Source organism: Xyrauchen texanus, chromosome 12, assembly GCF_025860055.1.
Source record: "Xyrauchen texanus isolate HMW12.3.18 chromosome 12, RBS_HiC_50CHRs, whole genome shotgun sequence".
NCBI lineage: Eukaryota > Metazoa > Chordata > Actinopteri > Cypriniformes > Catostomidae > Xyrauchen > Xyrauchen texanus.
In genome coordinates, this window is record NC_068287.1 from 45,939,917 (window position 1) to 45,956,983 (window position 17,067).

The 17,067-nt window shown below is 38.2% G+C and overlaps 1 protein-coding gene across 13 annotated transcripts in view; it reads right to left on the bottom strand.

Annotated features, from left to right (window-relative positions):
* The window catches only part of LOC127652423 (protein NLRC3-like), a 170,897-nt gene that overhangs the window by 41,853 nt on the left and 111,977 nt on the right, over positions 1 to 17,067 (bottom strand). For 3 of the 13 annotated variants that reach the window (XM_052138565.1, XM_052138576.1, XM_052138564.1), the window contains exon 1: positions 8,919 to 9,099. The exons of 6 other annotated variants lie outside the window; for them this stretch is intronic. Coding sequence is in view for 4 of the 7 variants with exons in the window: in XM_052138577.1 (XP_051994537.1) it covers positions 2,531 to 4,181; positions 6,142 to 6,249; positions 7,631 to 7,683 (1,812 nt within the window). In the remaining 3 variants the exon portion in view is untranslated. Of the gene's footprint in view, positions 1 to 1,966; positions 4,182 to 6,141; positions 6,250 to 7,630; positions 7,712 to 8,918; positions 9,100 to 17,067 lie in introns of those variants that run through there. 4 more of the 13 variants (XM_052138571.1, XM_052138569.1, XM_052138577.1 and 1 more) reach the window with 3 other exon arrangements.

Sequence of the window (17,067 nt, forward strand, 5' to 3'; positions counted from 1 at the left end):
GTTTATGTGCTTGAGCAACATGTAGCAGCTGCAGTTCACTTAATGGCCACATGTGTCACTAACAACAAGGGTTTCTGAATATTACATTCTGCACCTTTAATGTTTTGCCATTTTGGGAAATTTGTAATTTTTTGTCCAGGAGTGTACAGCCTATGATTGACATCAGAAAACATCACAGCAGCGCTGTATCAAATTTAGACAGTTATGGCTGTAAATGTTTATTTTGTGATTGTTTGAAATAGAATAAAGAAAACTATTAGAGCAACTGATTAATTATTAAAACTGCTTTAGTCCCTCTCTGCTGGTAAACAGCAGCGTGAATCAGGAATTACTTTGAATATGTGACCAAATTTCTCCTCTTCTCAGTCATTAATTTATGGTTCTTTGTCCAGATGTCTTCAGTTTTCCACTTGAAATTAAGGCATACTTTAATAATTAAATGTATTTCCCGAAAACGGTGCAAGAGACATGACATTCATTAATATCAACAATCTCTAAACATGTTGCAGACACACCAAAATAAATAAAAGTAATAAAAAACTGTGCTTCCCCACAGCCGTCACTGGAAACAACACTTTGTTGTGTGTTTGAACCCCACATGGTGCACTTAATGTTGTACCTCTGTTGATTTTTGACACTTTGTATTGTGATAACTATAACGTTGGCCACTGCAACAGTAGATGGGCTACAAACAGCAGACGATCACGTCAGGATCCGCTTCTGTCAGCCAAGAACAGAAAGCTGAGGCTGCAGAGGACACAGGATCACCAAAACTGGACAGTTGAAACTGGAAAAGCATAGACTGGTCTGATGAATCTCCATTTCTATGGAGGTCAAAATGTGGTGCCAAAATCATGAATCCATGTACCCAACCTGCCTTGTGTCAATTTTCTGCTGGTGTAGGCCATTCGCCTCAGGGTTTGATGTGTTGAGCATTCAGAGATGCTGTTCTGCTCACTAAAATTGTACAGAGCGGTTATCTGAGTTACCGTAGCCTTTGTCAGTTCGAACCAGTCTGGCCAATCTCTAATGACCTCTGTCATCAACAAGGTGTTTACGTCTGCAAAACTGCCCCTCACTGGATGTTTTTTGTTTTTGGCCCCATTCTGAGTAAATTCTGAAGACTGTTGTCCATGAAAATCCCAAAAATTCTCAAACTAGCCCGTCTGGCACCAACAATCATGTCACGCTCCAAATCATTGAGATCACATTTTTTCCCCATTCTGATGGTTGATGTGAACATTAACTGAAGCTCCTGACCTGTATCTGCATAATTTTATGCACTACGGTCACATGATTGGCTGATTTGATAACTGCATGAATAAGTAGGTGTTTTTTCACAACTGACAGCACATTATTAAATAAACAAGTTTTTGTGTTGTTCTCGTGAGCAGCTCTGGTGGAAGACAGCGAATGGATCTTCAGATGGCACTCACATCTCCGTCTCCACGAGTAAACAAAACATCACGATTAACACGGGAGACACGCGTGTACAGTTCAGTATAGATCTCAAACTTCATAGAAAACACACCTGAGGTAAATTACTTCATCAGTACTCTGGTTCACAATGACTGGTTCGTAAATTTCCCTCTCCACTTCCTGTCGAGTGATGTGTCGAAGTAGACTTATTCCCTATGCTGTCTGAAGTGCCCTTCCAACTGAATATAAACGTTCCCTTCTCACTTAAGACGGCTAAATACCATGTGAAGTCCACTTCGCGGGACACTATCGGTCGACTGGAATGCACCCAACATTCTGATTTACAAATATTACAATTTCCAATTATCTTTTAAGTTGAGTTCAGTTTTCACCCATAAATTATTCCTTTATGTGGGTTTTTTCACTATTTGAAACAATATATGCATCAGCATTACACATGTTCATATGTGTCTCTGATGACCTTGTGTTTGAATTTCGAGGGGAGAGTCATCATTCATGTGTATTTCTGCATAATTAAATGCAACAAAGTAAAAGAAGAAAAAGAAAGCACTAAAACCAGGTTCTATTAATTACACTTGCATTTAATCGGAGCACAAACAAGACGTTTAGAAGAGAAATCTCAGTTATTTTATCAAGTAGACACCTGCATTACGATCTTCAGCTCCCTTAAATTCATTGTTCAGATTCAGATCGGACGCTATTTCCTTTTAAATCTGCACCCCTACAAATAGCCTGAAAAGTTTAAATGAGTGTTTTAGTGCATCGGTTGATTGACAGGTGAGTAGATCATGAAATTAATTCACAAATTCAGAATCAGGAGGCGCTAAAGTCCAACGTACCGTTTCTCTTAATTATATCTGCATTAAATCTAGAACAAACATATTTAAAGCAGAAATAAGTTCTTAAGTAAAATAGTCTACATGTATTACAAGAGCTTCAAATGTGGGTGAATGCCATCTGTGCCACTGTATGTTATCAGACACACTGAAGAAGTTTAGTGGAGTTCTGGCGTATGAACACTGCCTGTATGCGCTTTCAGTCATTTTCAATAGCAGGAGAAATTTCACCAGTATAAGTCTCATGCCAGAGTTTATAGTTCAGGTTTATAGTTATCACTGAACCGATTGATGGATCTGTCAGCTGAGAGTTCATCACGCTTGATTTTGTCTTTAATGTACTGTGTGATTTTCCTGATGCTCTCTGAACTGTTCTCGGTGTGTGTCAGTAGATCCTGTAAGAGTCTCTGATTGGACTCCAGTGAGATGCCCAGCAGGAATCGCAGGAAAAGATCCAGCTGTCCATTTGCACTCTGAAGGGCTTTATTAACTGCTGCTGTTAGTAGATCATACAGAGAGTTTCTTCTAATGTCTAATTCATATCTATAACCCAGAATCATCTGCAGTGATTCACTGTTCTTCTTCTTTAAATGTGAGTAAAACACAAAGAAAGCAGCCAGAAACTCCTGAAAGCTCAGATGAATGAAGCTGTAGACTTTCCTCTGATGAATCACAGATTCCTCCTTAAAGATCTCAGTGCAGATCCCAGAATACACTGAGGCGTCAGTGACGTCTATGCCGCTCTCTTTCAGGTCCTCCTCATAGAACATGACATTGCCCTTCATCAGCTGTTTGAAAGCCAGTTCAGCAAGTTTCACAATCACTTCTCTGGACTGCAGGAGTTTCTCTTCATACTTCTGATTCCTCACATTGATCTGCATGAGCAGGAAGTGGATGTACATTTCAGTCAGAGTTTGAGGGATTTCTGCACTGTCGTCTTGTTTCAGGATGTTTTGAAGCACAGTGGATGAGATCCAGCAGAAGACTGGTATGTGGCACATGATGTGGAGGCTTCTTGCTCTTCTAATGTGTGAGATGATTCTGCTGACTTGATGCTCATCACTGATTCTCTTCCTGAAATATTCCTCCTTCTGAGGGTCATTGAATCCCTGAATCTCTGTCACACGCTTGATGTATTTGGAGGGGATCTGATTGGCTGCTGCTGGTCTGGAGGTGATCCAGATGAGAGCAGAGGGAAGCAGATCTCCTTTGATGAGGTTTGACATCAACACACCCACTGATGAAGTCTCAGTCACATCAGGATCTTTCTCATTGTCTGAAAACTCCAGTTTAATTCTGCTTTCATCCAGACCGTCAAAGATGAACACAAGTTTACACTCATCATAAATCTTTGAGTCCAGATCGTGAAGTTCAGGATGAAAGTCCAGCAGAAGTTTGTGAAGACTGTACTGCTCATCTTTAATCAAGTTCAGCTCTCGAAATGGAAGCACAAACATGAAATCTACATCCTGATTGGTCTTTCCCTCGGCCCAGTCCACAATGAACTTCTGCACAGAGACTGTTTTCCCAATTCCAGCGATGCCTTTAGTAAGAACAGTCTTTATTTCTTCTTTCCTCCTTTTCACCTGCTTATATCCTGGTTCAGGGAAGGATTCAAAGATGTCATTGCAGTAGATTGGAGTGTCTTGATGGTGTTGAGTTCTGGGTGTTTTCTCCATGTGTAAAACCTCATGTTCTTCATTCACTCCTTCACTCTCTCCCTCTATGATGTAGAGCTGTGTGTAAATCCTGTTCAGGAGCGTTTGATTCTCATGTCGTTTGATTCCCTCAAATAAGCTCTCATACTTGTTCTTCATGCTGGTTTTGTGTTTGTCTTTGACTGTCTGAAGAACATCATCTACTGGTGGATGAGAATCCTGCTGCAGGTCTCCAGTCACATCATCTCTATTCACACGGCAGAAAACAAGGAGAAAAGAAACTGTGATGAAAGAAGAACATCAAATATCTTCATACACAGAGATGAAGATTTCTCATTTAAATCTACAGAAGTGTAATTGACTCATTTCAGACACAACATGTCTGTTGTCATGGTCATCTCACAGAAAGAAAAACAGCAGGTCTGAAATGTGCACAAATATTTGACAAAGGAATAATTGATGACGGACCGTTTATTTATTGAAAATAACAAACATCAAAAGTTTCTCGTGCTTTTATTATTTTTTCTGGTCTGATTTCATCACTGTATTATAAAAGTCTGAGATGATCTTGTGTGTTTTTAGATCAGGTCGAGTTTAAAGGACTGTTGTGTTTTACTCCTGCAAACAAACGCTTTCTTAAAGTATGGATTGATTCATTAATAATACTGTATTTTTCTCTGTACATATGACTATGTTTACATTTCAGTGTGATGTTGTGAATCCAGCATGTGCTTCATAATCTTAAGATATTGTTTATTGAGTCACATTAGTATAGACACTTTCTATTCATACTATATTTTGACATTTGTCATTTATTGCTACAATCATCACACACCTCTATTACAACTGGACAGTTTGGGTGTTATGAATGTAAAGGAATAGTTCACACAGAAATGACCTCATTATTTACTCACTCTTGTGTCACTCCAAACCTGTTTGACTTTCTTTCTTCTGCAGAACACAAAGATATTTTGAAGAATATTTGGGCTGTTTTTGTCCGTACAATGCCAGTGAATGGGGTCCAACACTTTCAAGCTCCAAAAACAATATAAAGCAGCATAAATGTAATCCATTAGACTCTAGTGGTTTAATCCATGTCTTCTGAAGCGATAAGATCAGTTTGGGTGAGACACTCAATTTAAGGTCTTATTCATTAAAATCTTCAGCTTATCTTTACTATGTGCATTCATGAGTGAAGCTTGTTCACACGTCCTCATGCTCGACACATGTACTGTATGTGATCATGTGATCTCACTGCTTTCTGTCGGTTAGCATCCAGGAAAAGCACACATATGCACCATACTGAACAATAAACCAATAAAGATCTAAATCTAATTGTGAGTGTACAAACAGCATTGTACAGCACATCGTTTACACTTCTTGTTGTTTTTAAATGTGCTCTAGAAATAAATTGACCTTGACCTTCTGGTTGTATTAAAACCATGTTAGTTCTTGCATGAACATGAAATCACGATCGCATCAAGCGTGAGGATGTGTGAACAAGCTTCTCTCGTGAACACACACAGGACACCTAAACTTTTACTGAATAAGGACTTAAATAACCAAATATTGGTCTGTTTCTCACCCAAAACTGATCTTATCACTTCAGAAGTCATGGATTAAACCAACCGGATTACCTTTATGATGTCTTTATGTCCTTTTGTTTTTGTCCATACAATGAGAGTGAAAAGCTCCAAAAACAAAATAAAAGCAGCATAAAGGTAATCCATGTGGATGGATAAGTTTGGTCCCCATTGACTTGTATTGTATGGATATATTCACATCTCCATCAAAATATCTTTATTTGTGTTGTGCAGAAGAAAGAAAGTCATGTGAGTTTGAGATGGCATGAGGGGGAGTAAATCATGAGAGAATTATCATTTTTGGGGAGAACTATTCCTTTAACACAATCCTTCAGGAATTTCAAGTGTTATTGCTTTTGACTCGTGTTATGTTATAAAACTGACACATGTAATGACACCTGACCTCACTGGTGTACGCTCATGATGTGTGTGCATTACACAGTGATTGTCAACAAATGTACATATCACATGTATATATGCATGACAGTGACATATAATCAGTATTGATCCATTTGATAACATTTCTTTTAACTGTTGTGTTATTTTTTCCACTGGATTCTTTCTAATCGCCCCTCAGACTGTGATGGACACGTTCATACTGTCAGTCAACATGAGAGTCCTCACCTCACATCAGCACAAGGAGCTCCTGAACTGAAGTTAAGTGGACGACCCATTGACGCATCACTCTTCATGGACACACAGCTGGATTCAGGAGATTCTCCATGAATGACACTAAAACACAACAACAATTAAACACTGTTTTAAAACTACAAACTCTCACAAACACTCTTTACCTCTCATCAGTTTCTCAGTTTTACTTTTTTCAGAATTTCTCGCTCTTCTCCAAAAGAGGTCAAATCTTCTTTTTCAGTCACAGGTCACTTAGAGAAATTGACTACTGAGAATATTTGTATTTAGGACAAGAGAAAGCAGCACACTGGAGATTACTGTGCGCACAGTCCTAACATGAGACTTCTGAAATACACCAGCTGAACATTGATGATTCTCACACACATTGTACATTTATGGAAGACAATAAAAACAATAATGACACAAATATATTCATGTATTCATATTAAAAGGCAGATTGTCATGGTTACACACAGTAACTGTTTGGTAATGTTTAATGCACAGTCCTAGTTCAACATTCAGGACTTTCACTTATTATTATTTAATTATTGTGGCAGGGCGGACCCTAATCACGCTAATTAAGCCCTTCAGAGGGATCAAGGCCGACTGGAGACGGCAGTGCGACAGAGAGAGAGATTTAAGGGCAGCTGTCCGACACCCGTGTGTGGTTGTGCATTTTTGATTCTGTTAATTATTAAACTATTATTTATATTGTCAAGCCGGTTCTCGCCACCTCCTTTCCATTAATCCCTTTACACTGGTGCCGAAAACCCAGGAAGGAGGAGGGATGCGCCGTAGTAGAGTCCTCACCACTATCATTCACCCCAACGGAGCAGCCACAGCCATCTGCCGGGGGACGGAGCAGCCCAGCCGCCTGAGAGCGGACGAATGCGAGGGGAGAAGGCGGTCCCGGGAGAACAGCTGCCAGGGGCGGGGGAGACTCCTTCTGTTCCCTGAGAACGCAGTGGGGTGTTCCATACGCCAGGGGTCGGAGGACTGTCTCCAATCCATCCGGGGAAGCACGGCTGTCGTCCAATAGAGGTATCAGAGAACCGGCGAGTAAGTGTTTATTTTTTCCTCTCTCTCGCTGCCGCTCCTTGTTGGCCTTTCCCTCTGTTTTAAATGGTACTGTATTGTACAACTGTATTGTTTTCGCTGTTACAGTGAATACCTTGTGTTTTGAATTACTATTGTTGTTTGCCTCCCCCTGTCCCCTCCCAGATTCAGGAAGGTGGGGATGACCTGCTGGCAGCCAGAGTTTCATCTTCTACATTAAACTGACTGTACAAGTTTTTCCAGTTCTGTATGTGACTGAATCAAACCGTCTCACTGTCATCTTACTGTAGATCTCACTTTACCCTAAAGCTGTTTTCACATGTTTCTACTTGAGATAATCCAGTCGGAGTGTTTTATACTGTAGTGTTGTGCAGCATATCAGAAATATCTATCAGTGTATTTTATTAAACCATTGAAATCCTCTGACCTCTTGACCTTCCTTGTGTCTGTCTGTCCACTGAGATCCTTTGTGGAGTCCATGACATCATCTGAACAGTCCACTGAACACCTGTCAACAAACAGGACATCATCTATATTCAGGCCAATCAAATCAGTAACATTTCAGTTAGGGTGACCATAATCTGGTTTTCCAAAAAAAAAAAAAAAACAAACAAAAAGAGGGTTTAATAGGACTTTGAGCAGGCTTTAGTTACTTTTCATTGAAAGTAGTTGGCAACACTGACAGCAGCAGCAAATAACAGCTGAGTGGCCACACGAAAGTGCAAATTTACAGAAGATTTGCTCCAAAGATTCCAGCAGAATGTGTGACATGTAAAGATGCACTTCTGTGTCAGTTGCCAGTCATCTCTGCTGAGCATTAAGGGTCAGCAAAAGGTGAAAGTTCATCAGGTAAATTAAAGAACAATTTTTTGCGACCAGGTAAAATTATTATCACAATGCTTAATTTTCCATGTCCATTTAAAATAATAGTAAATGAAGGTACACTCATGGCATCAAATATTTTATTTTAGTACATGGACATTCAAAAGAATGTTGAAAATTATTATTTATTTATATTTATTTATGTTATGCTAATAGTGTCTTTTTCCACTGTATTTAAGTTTACATTCATAGTACATGGCTCCAGACAAACTTATTTTACTAGGAGCACTGTAAATATTAACTGAACATTTTAAGGGAACAGGCAGAAAATTTAGGGGCGTACACCTTAAATCGACCTGCAACACTATTATTCACATTTTCCCCATTTTAACTGTATTTCTGATAAATGCTTTGGTAACAAATACAGAAACTACATTGTGCTGTTTTATTTTAGATCACAGTCACATATTAACTGAAGCCCCTCCTCCTGTCCTTTTCCGGAAGAGAAGGGGGAATATTCGCGCGAACGCGAGTTTAAACTCACATTTATAATCCAGGGGTCAAACTCGCGCGAGCAATGCGAGGCGAATAATTTCTTCGCGTTGTGTGTGACGCAATATTACGGACGATGAGTGTGACGCCACACGAGTGTAGATGACGTCGTATTTGACTAATCACTCATGGACCCAACTCCTCGTTTTTCAACATGAAATTAAAAATAAGTAATAATAAATGTCGTCAAATTTGAAGGACGTACATTTGCGAGTAGTTGAAAAAAATACTGTCTCAAATAATAGTCGCAAACATTTTGTTTCAGTCGAGTCCTGTAGTAACTTTTGAACACTATTATCTCTCTTGAGTTCCGGTTTGTTTAGCAGCAGTTCAGTACTCACCTGTCAAGAGCTGTTGATGTTCACTTCCTGTTTACTGACTAGAATATCACCTACAAAATACTTCATCAATTGATTTATTGTTTCAGACAATTCAGTGCAGCACAAACTGTCGAACTTTTTCTATTTTTCTCTCGTCGTGTAATTTCCTGCTCGAGTCATAAAATGGCTGCTGTTTTAATAGTTTCACTTTCACCTGTCACCTGAGGAGGAGGTGGAGTCTGAAAACAGACAAACAACATTTAAAGCTGCAGCAGAGGTCTGTAACATGAAGGTCTCTGAATGAACTCAGGGTTTCAGGTTGACAAATTCAATCCAATCAGGTTTAATTGTATCATGATGCAGCTCATCAACTTTCTCTCGCTGTGTCTCGTTTGGAAGGATGTGTCCTCCGGAGGTCGCGTTTATCGGCCGCATACGTCATCAAGGCTCGTTGTCATGAGGTCGTTACCATCAAAGAGAAGGGATGGGAGTTCACAGAAGACATCTAGCGAGTGAACAAAAGGGTTTTGTACTAGTGAAGGACATTTGTTTAGTTCATTAAGTGAACTACAGGCCAGATTCCCTCTTCAATAATCAATAATACATAGAGACTTATATCTGGATAAACACATCTGTTTTTCCAAATGGGGTCCTATGTGGGGTAAAGTTGTGATTATATAATAACTCCAATAGAGCAAAATCTCTCAGTGAAAAGATCATTTGACTGGAAGTTTTGAAATAATAAAGTCACATTTTAATAGGAAATCAATTCCACCCAATCTCCTAAATATACCTTTGGGAATGCAAAACCAAAAACAATTTTCACTAGTTATAAACCATTTAATCTTCAACATGCCATTTATACACTGAAAATCAAAGGCTTGTAATCCACCATTCTCATCATCTTGTGTAAGTTGTGCTCTCTTAATGTAATGTACACGCTTTTCCCATATAAAATGAACATTAATTTGATTAATGGTCTTAATTGCTCTATTGGAAATAGAGACCAGATGCAGGTAAATACACCTGCAAGACTCTCATGTTAGTTCAATAAATCCTTCCAAAAATAGATAAATCCCTTTGCATCCATACATCAAGTCCACCGTTGCATTCATTCCTTCTATTCCAGATATTTAGTTTCTCCTTGACAGCTTCATTCTTGGAAATGTGCATAAATATTCCACATTGGATTTGACTGGGATATTATATGCAATTTCAACGGAGCATTCATGTATTGTGATAATTTCACATTTATCAATATTATGTTTTAAACCTGAAAATGTGGAAAATAATTAATTATTTCAATTGCTTTGAGAATCTGATCAAGAGCTTTTAAAAATAAAGTTGTGTCGTCCGTCAATGGACTAATCACAATTTGATGTCCAAACACATTTAGTCTTTCAATATTTGAATGTTTTATAAGGATGACCAACATCTCTGTAGCCATAATAAATAATGAGCTGAGATGGGACAGTCTTGTTTAACCCTCTTTTGATGTCAAATCTGAGCTATATCTGTGTAGAACAACTGAATAATCTTACCAACATTTTCACCAAACCCATAAATGTGTAAACATGTAAAAATAAAAGAATGATCAATCGCTTTATAGAAATGTAAAAATAAAATAATCTTCTATTTCTTTGTTTTACTCTAGCAAGTCTAAAATCAGTCGAATATTATTATGTTTAGATCGGCCTCTAATAAATCCAGTTTGTGTCTCCCCAATAACTTTAGATAAATCAAGTCTCAAGTGATTGTTATATATATGGGTTAACAGTTTATACTCATTATCAGGGCCGGCCCAAGCCTTTATGGGGCCCTAAGCAGAATTTGATTTGGGGGCCCCTCGGTGCCGCCAATATGATTGAATATTGTCAATGCTTGATTATTCGCACACTATAAATCTAACACACCCCTTATCAATTTTATTAGTTGTAGATGTTATTGCTTACAACATATCAATGTCTGCCTGGCATGATTTTACCCTTCTACAGTTTTAAATGTAACAGTAGCACACCTATATTTACCCAATCCTGTTGATCCTCTGTTACCAGTTTTGTGTACTTCCTAGAGAACAATTTGCAGCAGAAGCTGTAGACAGTATCATTTCTTTTTGAATAAGTGAGCGGCTCCACTTACATTTTTTCCCCATTAATGAACTTTCTGTAGGTGTAGTGGAAGCTTCGGCCATCAGGTTTTTCAGGGAATGTGAAGTTTTCCTTTATAGGCAGTGGCCCTCTGCTTACCAGATCAGTCCTTTCAGAGTCAGATGACCACATCAGTGGATGCACGTGCTGGGAAGTGCTCCTCGCATGCAGAGGATGGACCTGATGAAAGATGAAAATAATAATAAAAGCTAGCTATGTTAGATGTCATATTAAAAGGTAATGCAACTGTCTGTCAAAAACAAAGGCATGGTTTATCCATATAAATATAATGATCTGGGATTGTTGAAAAATCATCATCAGCTGTAGCACTGGCACTTGGGGCAGGTGGCGTTGGTTGTGCCCCACGTCCAAAATATTTCAACAGTGCTCCTAGGGAAGTTTCATAAGAGTTCATATTTGACAGAATATTTGACAAAATATGTTATTTTCTCAACACAAATTATTATGCACAGCAGCAAGCCATAGTACACCTAAACAACAACTCTTAATCTATAACTTGCTAACTGAGGCATAATGATATTGGAATATAATAGCAAAGACCCCAAAATGGTAGACTAATGTAAATAATGTTAAGCTGTTATCAGTACAAAGTTTATGCAACAGAAGCTTATTTTTATTACAAAAATATATACACAGGAAAGTTATTTTTACACAGAAGACAAAAACTTTAATCTAAACTTGCTAAGTAATATGTTGTACTATAATATATTAAGATGTCAAGGCTATTTACTGATGTTTAATCAAACTTACCTAAAAAAGCAGATATGCTACAAAGACTATGTTAACTAACTAGCCAGCTAACGTTAGCTCGTAACAGCCTAGCTACTTAACATACCTTTATCGTGCTGTTTTTCTCTTCCTCTGTTTTCTTCTTTTTCCTTTTCTTTGCACCAGAGGATATGTCCTTTTTTGTGACATTGCTGTCTGAATGTGCTTGCATCCTGCAGCCCGTTAACATAATATTGCATTTAATATTGCGTTTTGTATAATTACCATTGTCCATTGACAGTATAATCACAAAAAAAAAAAAAAAAAAAAAGGTGCAGCCGCTTAGTTCGCTTATGCCTTGGGCCGGCTCTGCTCATTATTTAACAAAGTAACAGGTCGTAAATTGTCCAACAGTCTAGGGTCCTTCCCCGGTTTGGGAATAAGTGTGATTAATCTTGTCTCATTGAGGTACAACCGAATTATTAGATATTTCCTGAAAAGTCGCAAAAAGAAATTCCCTTAATAAACTCCAAAAATGACGATATAAATGTGACGTAAATCCATCTGGACCAGGTGATTTATCTGATGACAAACACGTGACAGAATCAAGATCTTCAATTGTTAACTCTGCATCACTTCATTTTAAATTGTTCATCTATTTGAGGGACAAATTCACCAATTTCTTCAAAAAGGGAATTCGGATGTAAAATGAATGAAGAGGACGAGTACAGGTTCTGATAAAAGATGGCGATTTCTTTTGTTATTAATTTAGCATCAGAACATTCGACACCATTAATGATTCAAGTTTTAATTGTGTTTTTTACTGACGCTTTTTCTCTAACCTACAAAAATAAGCAGATTTTCCCCTTTTCCATCATTTATCTCTTGATCTAATGTTTGCCCCTCTGACTTTTCTCATATAAATTATGACTGTGATTACAGAGATAATAATCGTGATGTGTCATTCTCTGTCAAACTTCATTTGAACATTCATTTATTTCTTTAATGAGAGATCTCTTCTAAAAGATAACATATATTTAGTTGTTTACTGTAAGAAATAGATCGTTGACGAAGTTTGTATTTAAAGAATTCCCATTTACCCTCCCAGGAACCCAAACTATAATCTCTAATAATATCTGAAACAGTTTCTTCCACCGCTTCTTTTTCCAGAAGACCAGAGTTAAACTTCTAATATCCTTTATTACAGAAAGGTTTATCTTTTTAATTGATCATCAATTCAGTTGATCAATGGTCTGTAAGGGGAGCTGCAGATATGCGAGAGGTGGACTGATAAAGCAAAAATCGATGAGAAATGAACCAAAAATCAATTCGGGACTTGCTAGAAGCATCAGGTTTAAACCCAGAATAGTTTTGAATACGGGTTTGATTCACACCAAGATCTATTAAACCTTGTGAGAGGTGAGGAATCATCTATAATTTTGTTACGGGACGTATAAAGATTGGATCCAAGTGCAAAGTGCTATTAGAAGAATTTAATATAATATAAATCTTTAAAATAACCATAAACAAAACACATAAATAATACATACATACATTGTTATTTACAATGAAGTGCCGTGTGAAAGGAACAATGGCTTTTATCTCAAGATAATAAATAAATAAATCATGATCAAATAACATTTGAATTATGTTAAGATCGCGACTAACAGGTCAGATAAAATGTTGTCCATGGCCAGTTAAGACTGAAAGTGTTCGTGTACGTTTAAAAAGCGACACAGCGCAACAAATACAACAGAATACGTGTCTCGTGAGACGTTTTAAAAAGTTTCAAATCTTTTCGCGTGACACGGTGTCATGGTAACACGGCCATAGAGCTTCCGTAGAGGAAGACGCTCATTATCTGATGATTCGAATATGGATCTAAACATCATAGTAACTTGGTCCAGAAATGTTTAAACAAAACTATTAAAAATAACTTTCTTTAAATACAAACACAACATTGCAGATCTTTGAAACCTTTGGCCAGAATTCTGCCCATGGTCTTCCACTCTTCTTCTTGCCACTTTGGTGACAGCAAAGGATCCCTCATATCTTCCCCCTCATCAGCAATATCAAAAACTGTTGTCCAGAAGGCAGAGTAGGCATCTCTGGATACACATTGGGCATCAGCCCCCATCTCATCAATGAAAGTGAAAGTCAGGGGACAGGTGATGATAATGTTTTCATCTTTAAAGTGTGCCATCATTTCCTCCAAAATATTTACTCTATGTAATTTCAGTGTTAACACAAATATTTAAAAACAAATCGACTAAAAGAGGGTCTCTCTCAAATAATAAGTGACACTCAATCAGGATTTATGAGAGGTAGATCAATACACAATAATATCCGCATTGTCCTTGATTACTTAAATATAATGAGCATATAAATGATGACGGCATTATTCTCTTTTTAGATTTGTATAAGGCCTTTGATACGGTCAAACACTCTTATATTTTCAAGGCTTTGGGGAGAAATTTAGGAACATTATAAAATGTTTTTATAATGACACTAACAGCTCAATATCTCTCTCAGGTGGCACTACCCCTCGCTTCACTATCAACAGGGGCATAAAACAAGGCTGCCCCATTTCACCCTCACTCTTCATAATCACAGCTGAAATTCTGTCAATCCTCATCAAAGATTCTGATATTGAACGCTTAAATGTCTTTGATAGCCAAATATTTATAAGTCAGCTGGCTGAGGACACAACCTTGTTTCTAAAATATGTTGAGCAGGTCCCAAAGGCCATTGAAATTATTGCCTCATTCTCAAAAGCATCTGGTTTACAATTGAACTTGAAAAAGTGAGTTATTAATTATACATGACTGCCATCTTGATGCTGCATATGGCATCCCTATTAAAACTACTGTCAAATACTTGTGTACATATAACAAAAGATACTAAATTAAGTGAAACCTTAAATGTATGGAACAAAATGGATGAATGTAAATCAAGATTAGACAGATGTTAAATAGAGATCTTTCTCTTATTGGCTGCATCTATTTAACCATCAATAAATTAAACTAGGATTATATTTGGAAAAGAAAACCTCATTATTTGAAAAAAGCGACTATAGTGAAAGACTATGAAGATGGTGGGCTACAAGTCATTGACTTTGACTGTATAAATGGAAGCTTAAAGACTAAATGGTTAACATCCTTTCTAGTAAACAGTAACAGCTCTTGGTATTGTGTTCCCGGGGAGTTGTTTAGAAGGATTGGAGGTATTGATTTCCTTTTACACTGTGACTTTGATGTTCAAAACTACCTATAAAACTGTCTGCACTCCATTCACAAGCACTGCTGTATTGGAAACTACTGTACAAACATCATTTTACACCCCATGATGTTCCCATCTGGAATTGCAGATTCATTTGTTTTAGACCTTATATTTCAAGGATCGGATGGAAAACAACATTTGGTCTGTCACACATTTACTAGACAATTATGGACATTTTTTTTTCTTTGAAAAACTTGGTACAAAATGTAATTTCAGTGCAACTGTAAAAACTATGATCAGGTTGTCCAAAGCATCCCATCTGCTTTCTTTTTGATGGCATAAAATGCTCTTCCTCATATGTTCAGCCCCCCCATCTTCCTTCATTGATGATTGCTGGTCACCAGTTCTCCAGTAAGACTTTACAGAACAAAGTGTTCTGTGGTCTCTTTACTCTTACTTTATATCCAATGCAATATAGCCCAAACTTTGTTTTATCTTCAATCAAACTACGTACAGATTTCTTAAAATTACCTTTACCCCCAAAAGTATTTAATGATATGAATATGAATCTTCGGCTTGTACGAAGATTACATTTTGATCAAAATATATGTACATTGTGTGATGAGGACATAGAGAGCACGGATCACTTGTTTATCTTCTGCTCTTACAGTAACACGTTCTGGTGTGACATGTGTGATTGTCTGGAGCCTCATCTCCAGTCTCCCTCCACTTTCACTAGAGATTGAAGAACAAAAACTACAAAATTCTATGAAATACTTCAATTTTCTTGGATAAATGTTTCACCCACAAACGTAAATGTATTAAAACACAGCCTCTATTTACTGTCTTCACAAAATAATTTGCATTTTACCACAAATCTCTTGTTTGTGGAGAAGAAAACCGCAAAAAGACTGATTAATTTCATTGACGCCTAAAAATTAACCGAAGCCCCTTAACCATTTCTCTTTTTTTTTATTTAATTAAGTATTGTGTTTTATCCCGTGTGCTCCGTTTCTTATAAGCTTTGATGTTGTTGTGACCTTTCATTCTGCCAAATACTGTTGTACAATTTACAAGATGGGCGTGGCTTAGGGCTATATATTAGGCGCCCCGTCATGAGAGTTCTTTAGGTTCAATCGACTGAAGCGAACTGACCAAGCACTAGCACGGCAGCTTACGCAATACTCGTTCCCTCCTCTCAGGGAACCGAGGTTACGTTAGTAACCGAGTCGTTCCCTATCGAGAGGTCTCTCCTATTGCGTAAGTAGCTTACGCTATGGGAACACCATGCAAAATGCCGTGCGTGCTGACTTCGCTCTATAAAGCCAGAGGCAGATGCCTGAGCCTTAAAGCAAAGTGATTATTCCACGAGCCGGCCAACGGCGAGCTACATAATGGGATAGTATAGAGCCTTCCAAGGTGGTCCATGGTGGGGCGCTCATAGTACAAACACAAGCACATATCTTATGTACTGAGTTTTCTATGTACTGATATGCATAAAAATCCTTTAGGTCAGTCAGAGACGGACCTATAAGGGAGGAGATAATGCTCAGCATATACATACTCCAGTCCATTCTATAGTCAGGCTGATAGAATGTTGGAATGCAATGAGGGGACCTGTAGGTTATAAAACCTGATAAATGTCGAAGGTGAGGCCCAGCCTGCCGCCGCACAAATATCTTCAATGGGTATCCCACTCGACCACGCCCACGAGGAGGCCATGCTCCTCGTAGAGTGAGCTCTGACGCCTAAGGGGCATTGAAGGCCCTTGGCTTCATAAGCCAGCGCTATAGCATCCACTATCCAGCGCGATATTCTTTGCTTTGAAACTGCGAGACCTTTAGTGCGGCCGCCAAAGCATACGAATAATTGTTCCGTCTGTCTGAACAGGGCAGAACGTTCCAAATATACTCTGAGCGCCCTGACCGGGCAGAGTAAATTAGCGTCGCTTTAGTCTGCTGGGGACGATAGGCTGCCAGAGATATCACCTGTACTCTGAAGGGTGTGGAGAGCACTTTAGGAATATACCCGTGCTTTGGCCTAAGGACAACTCTGCAGTCGTTAGGTCCAAATTC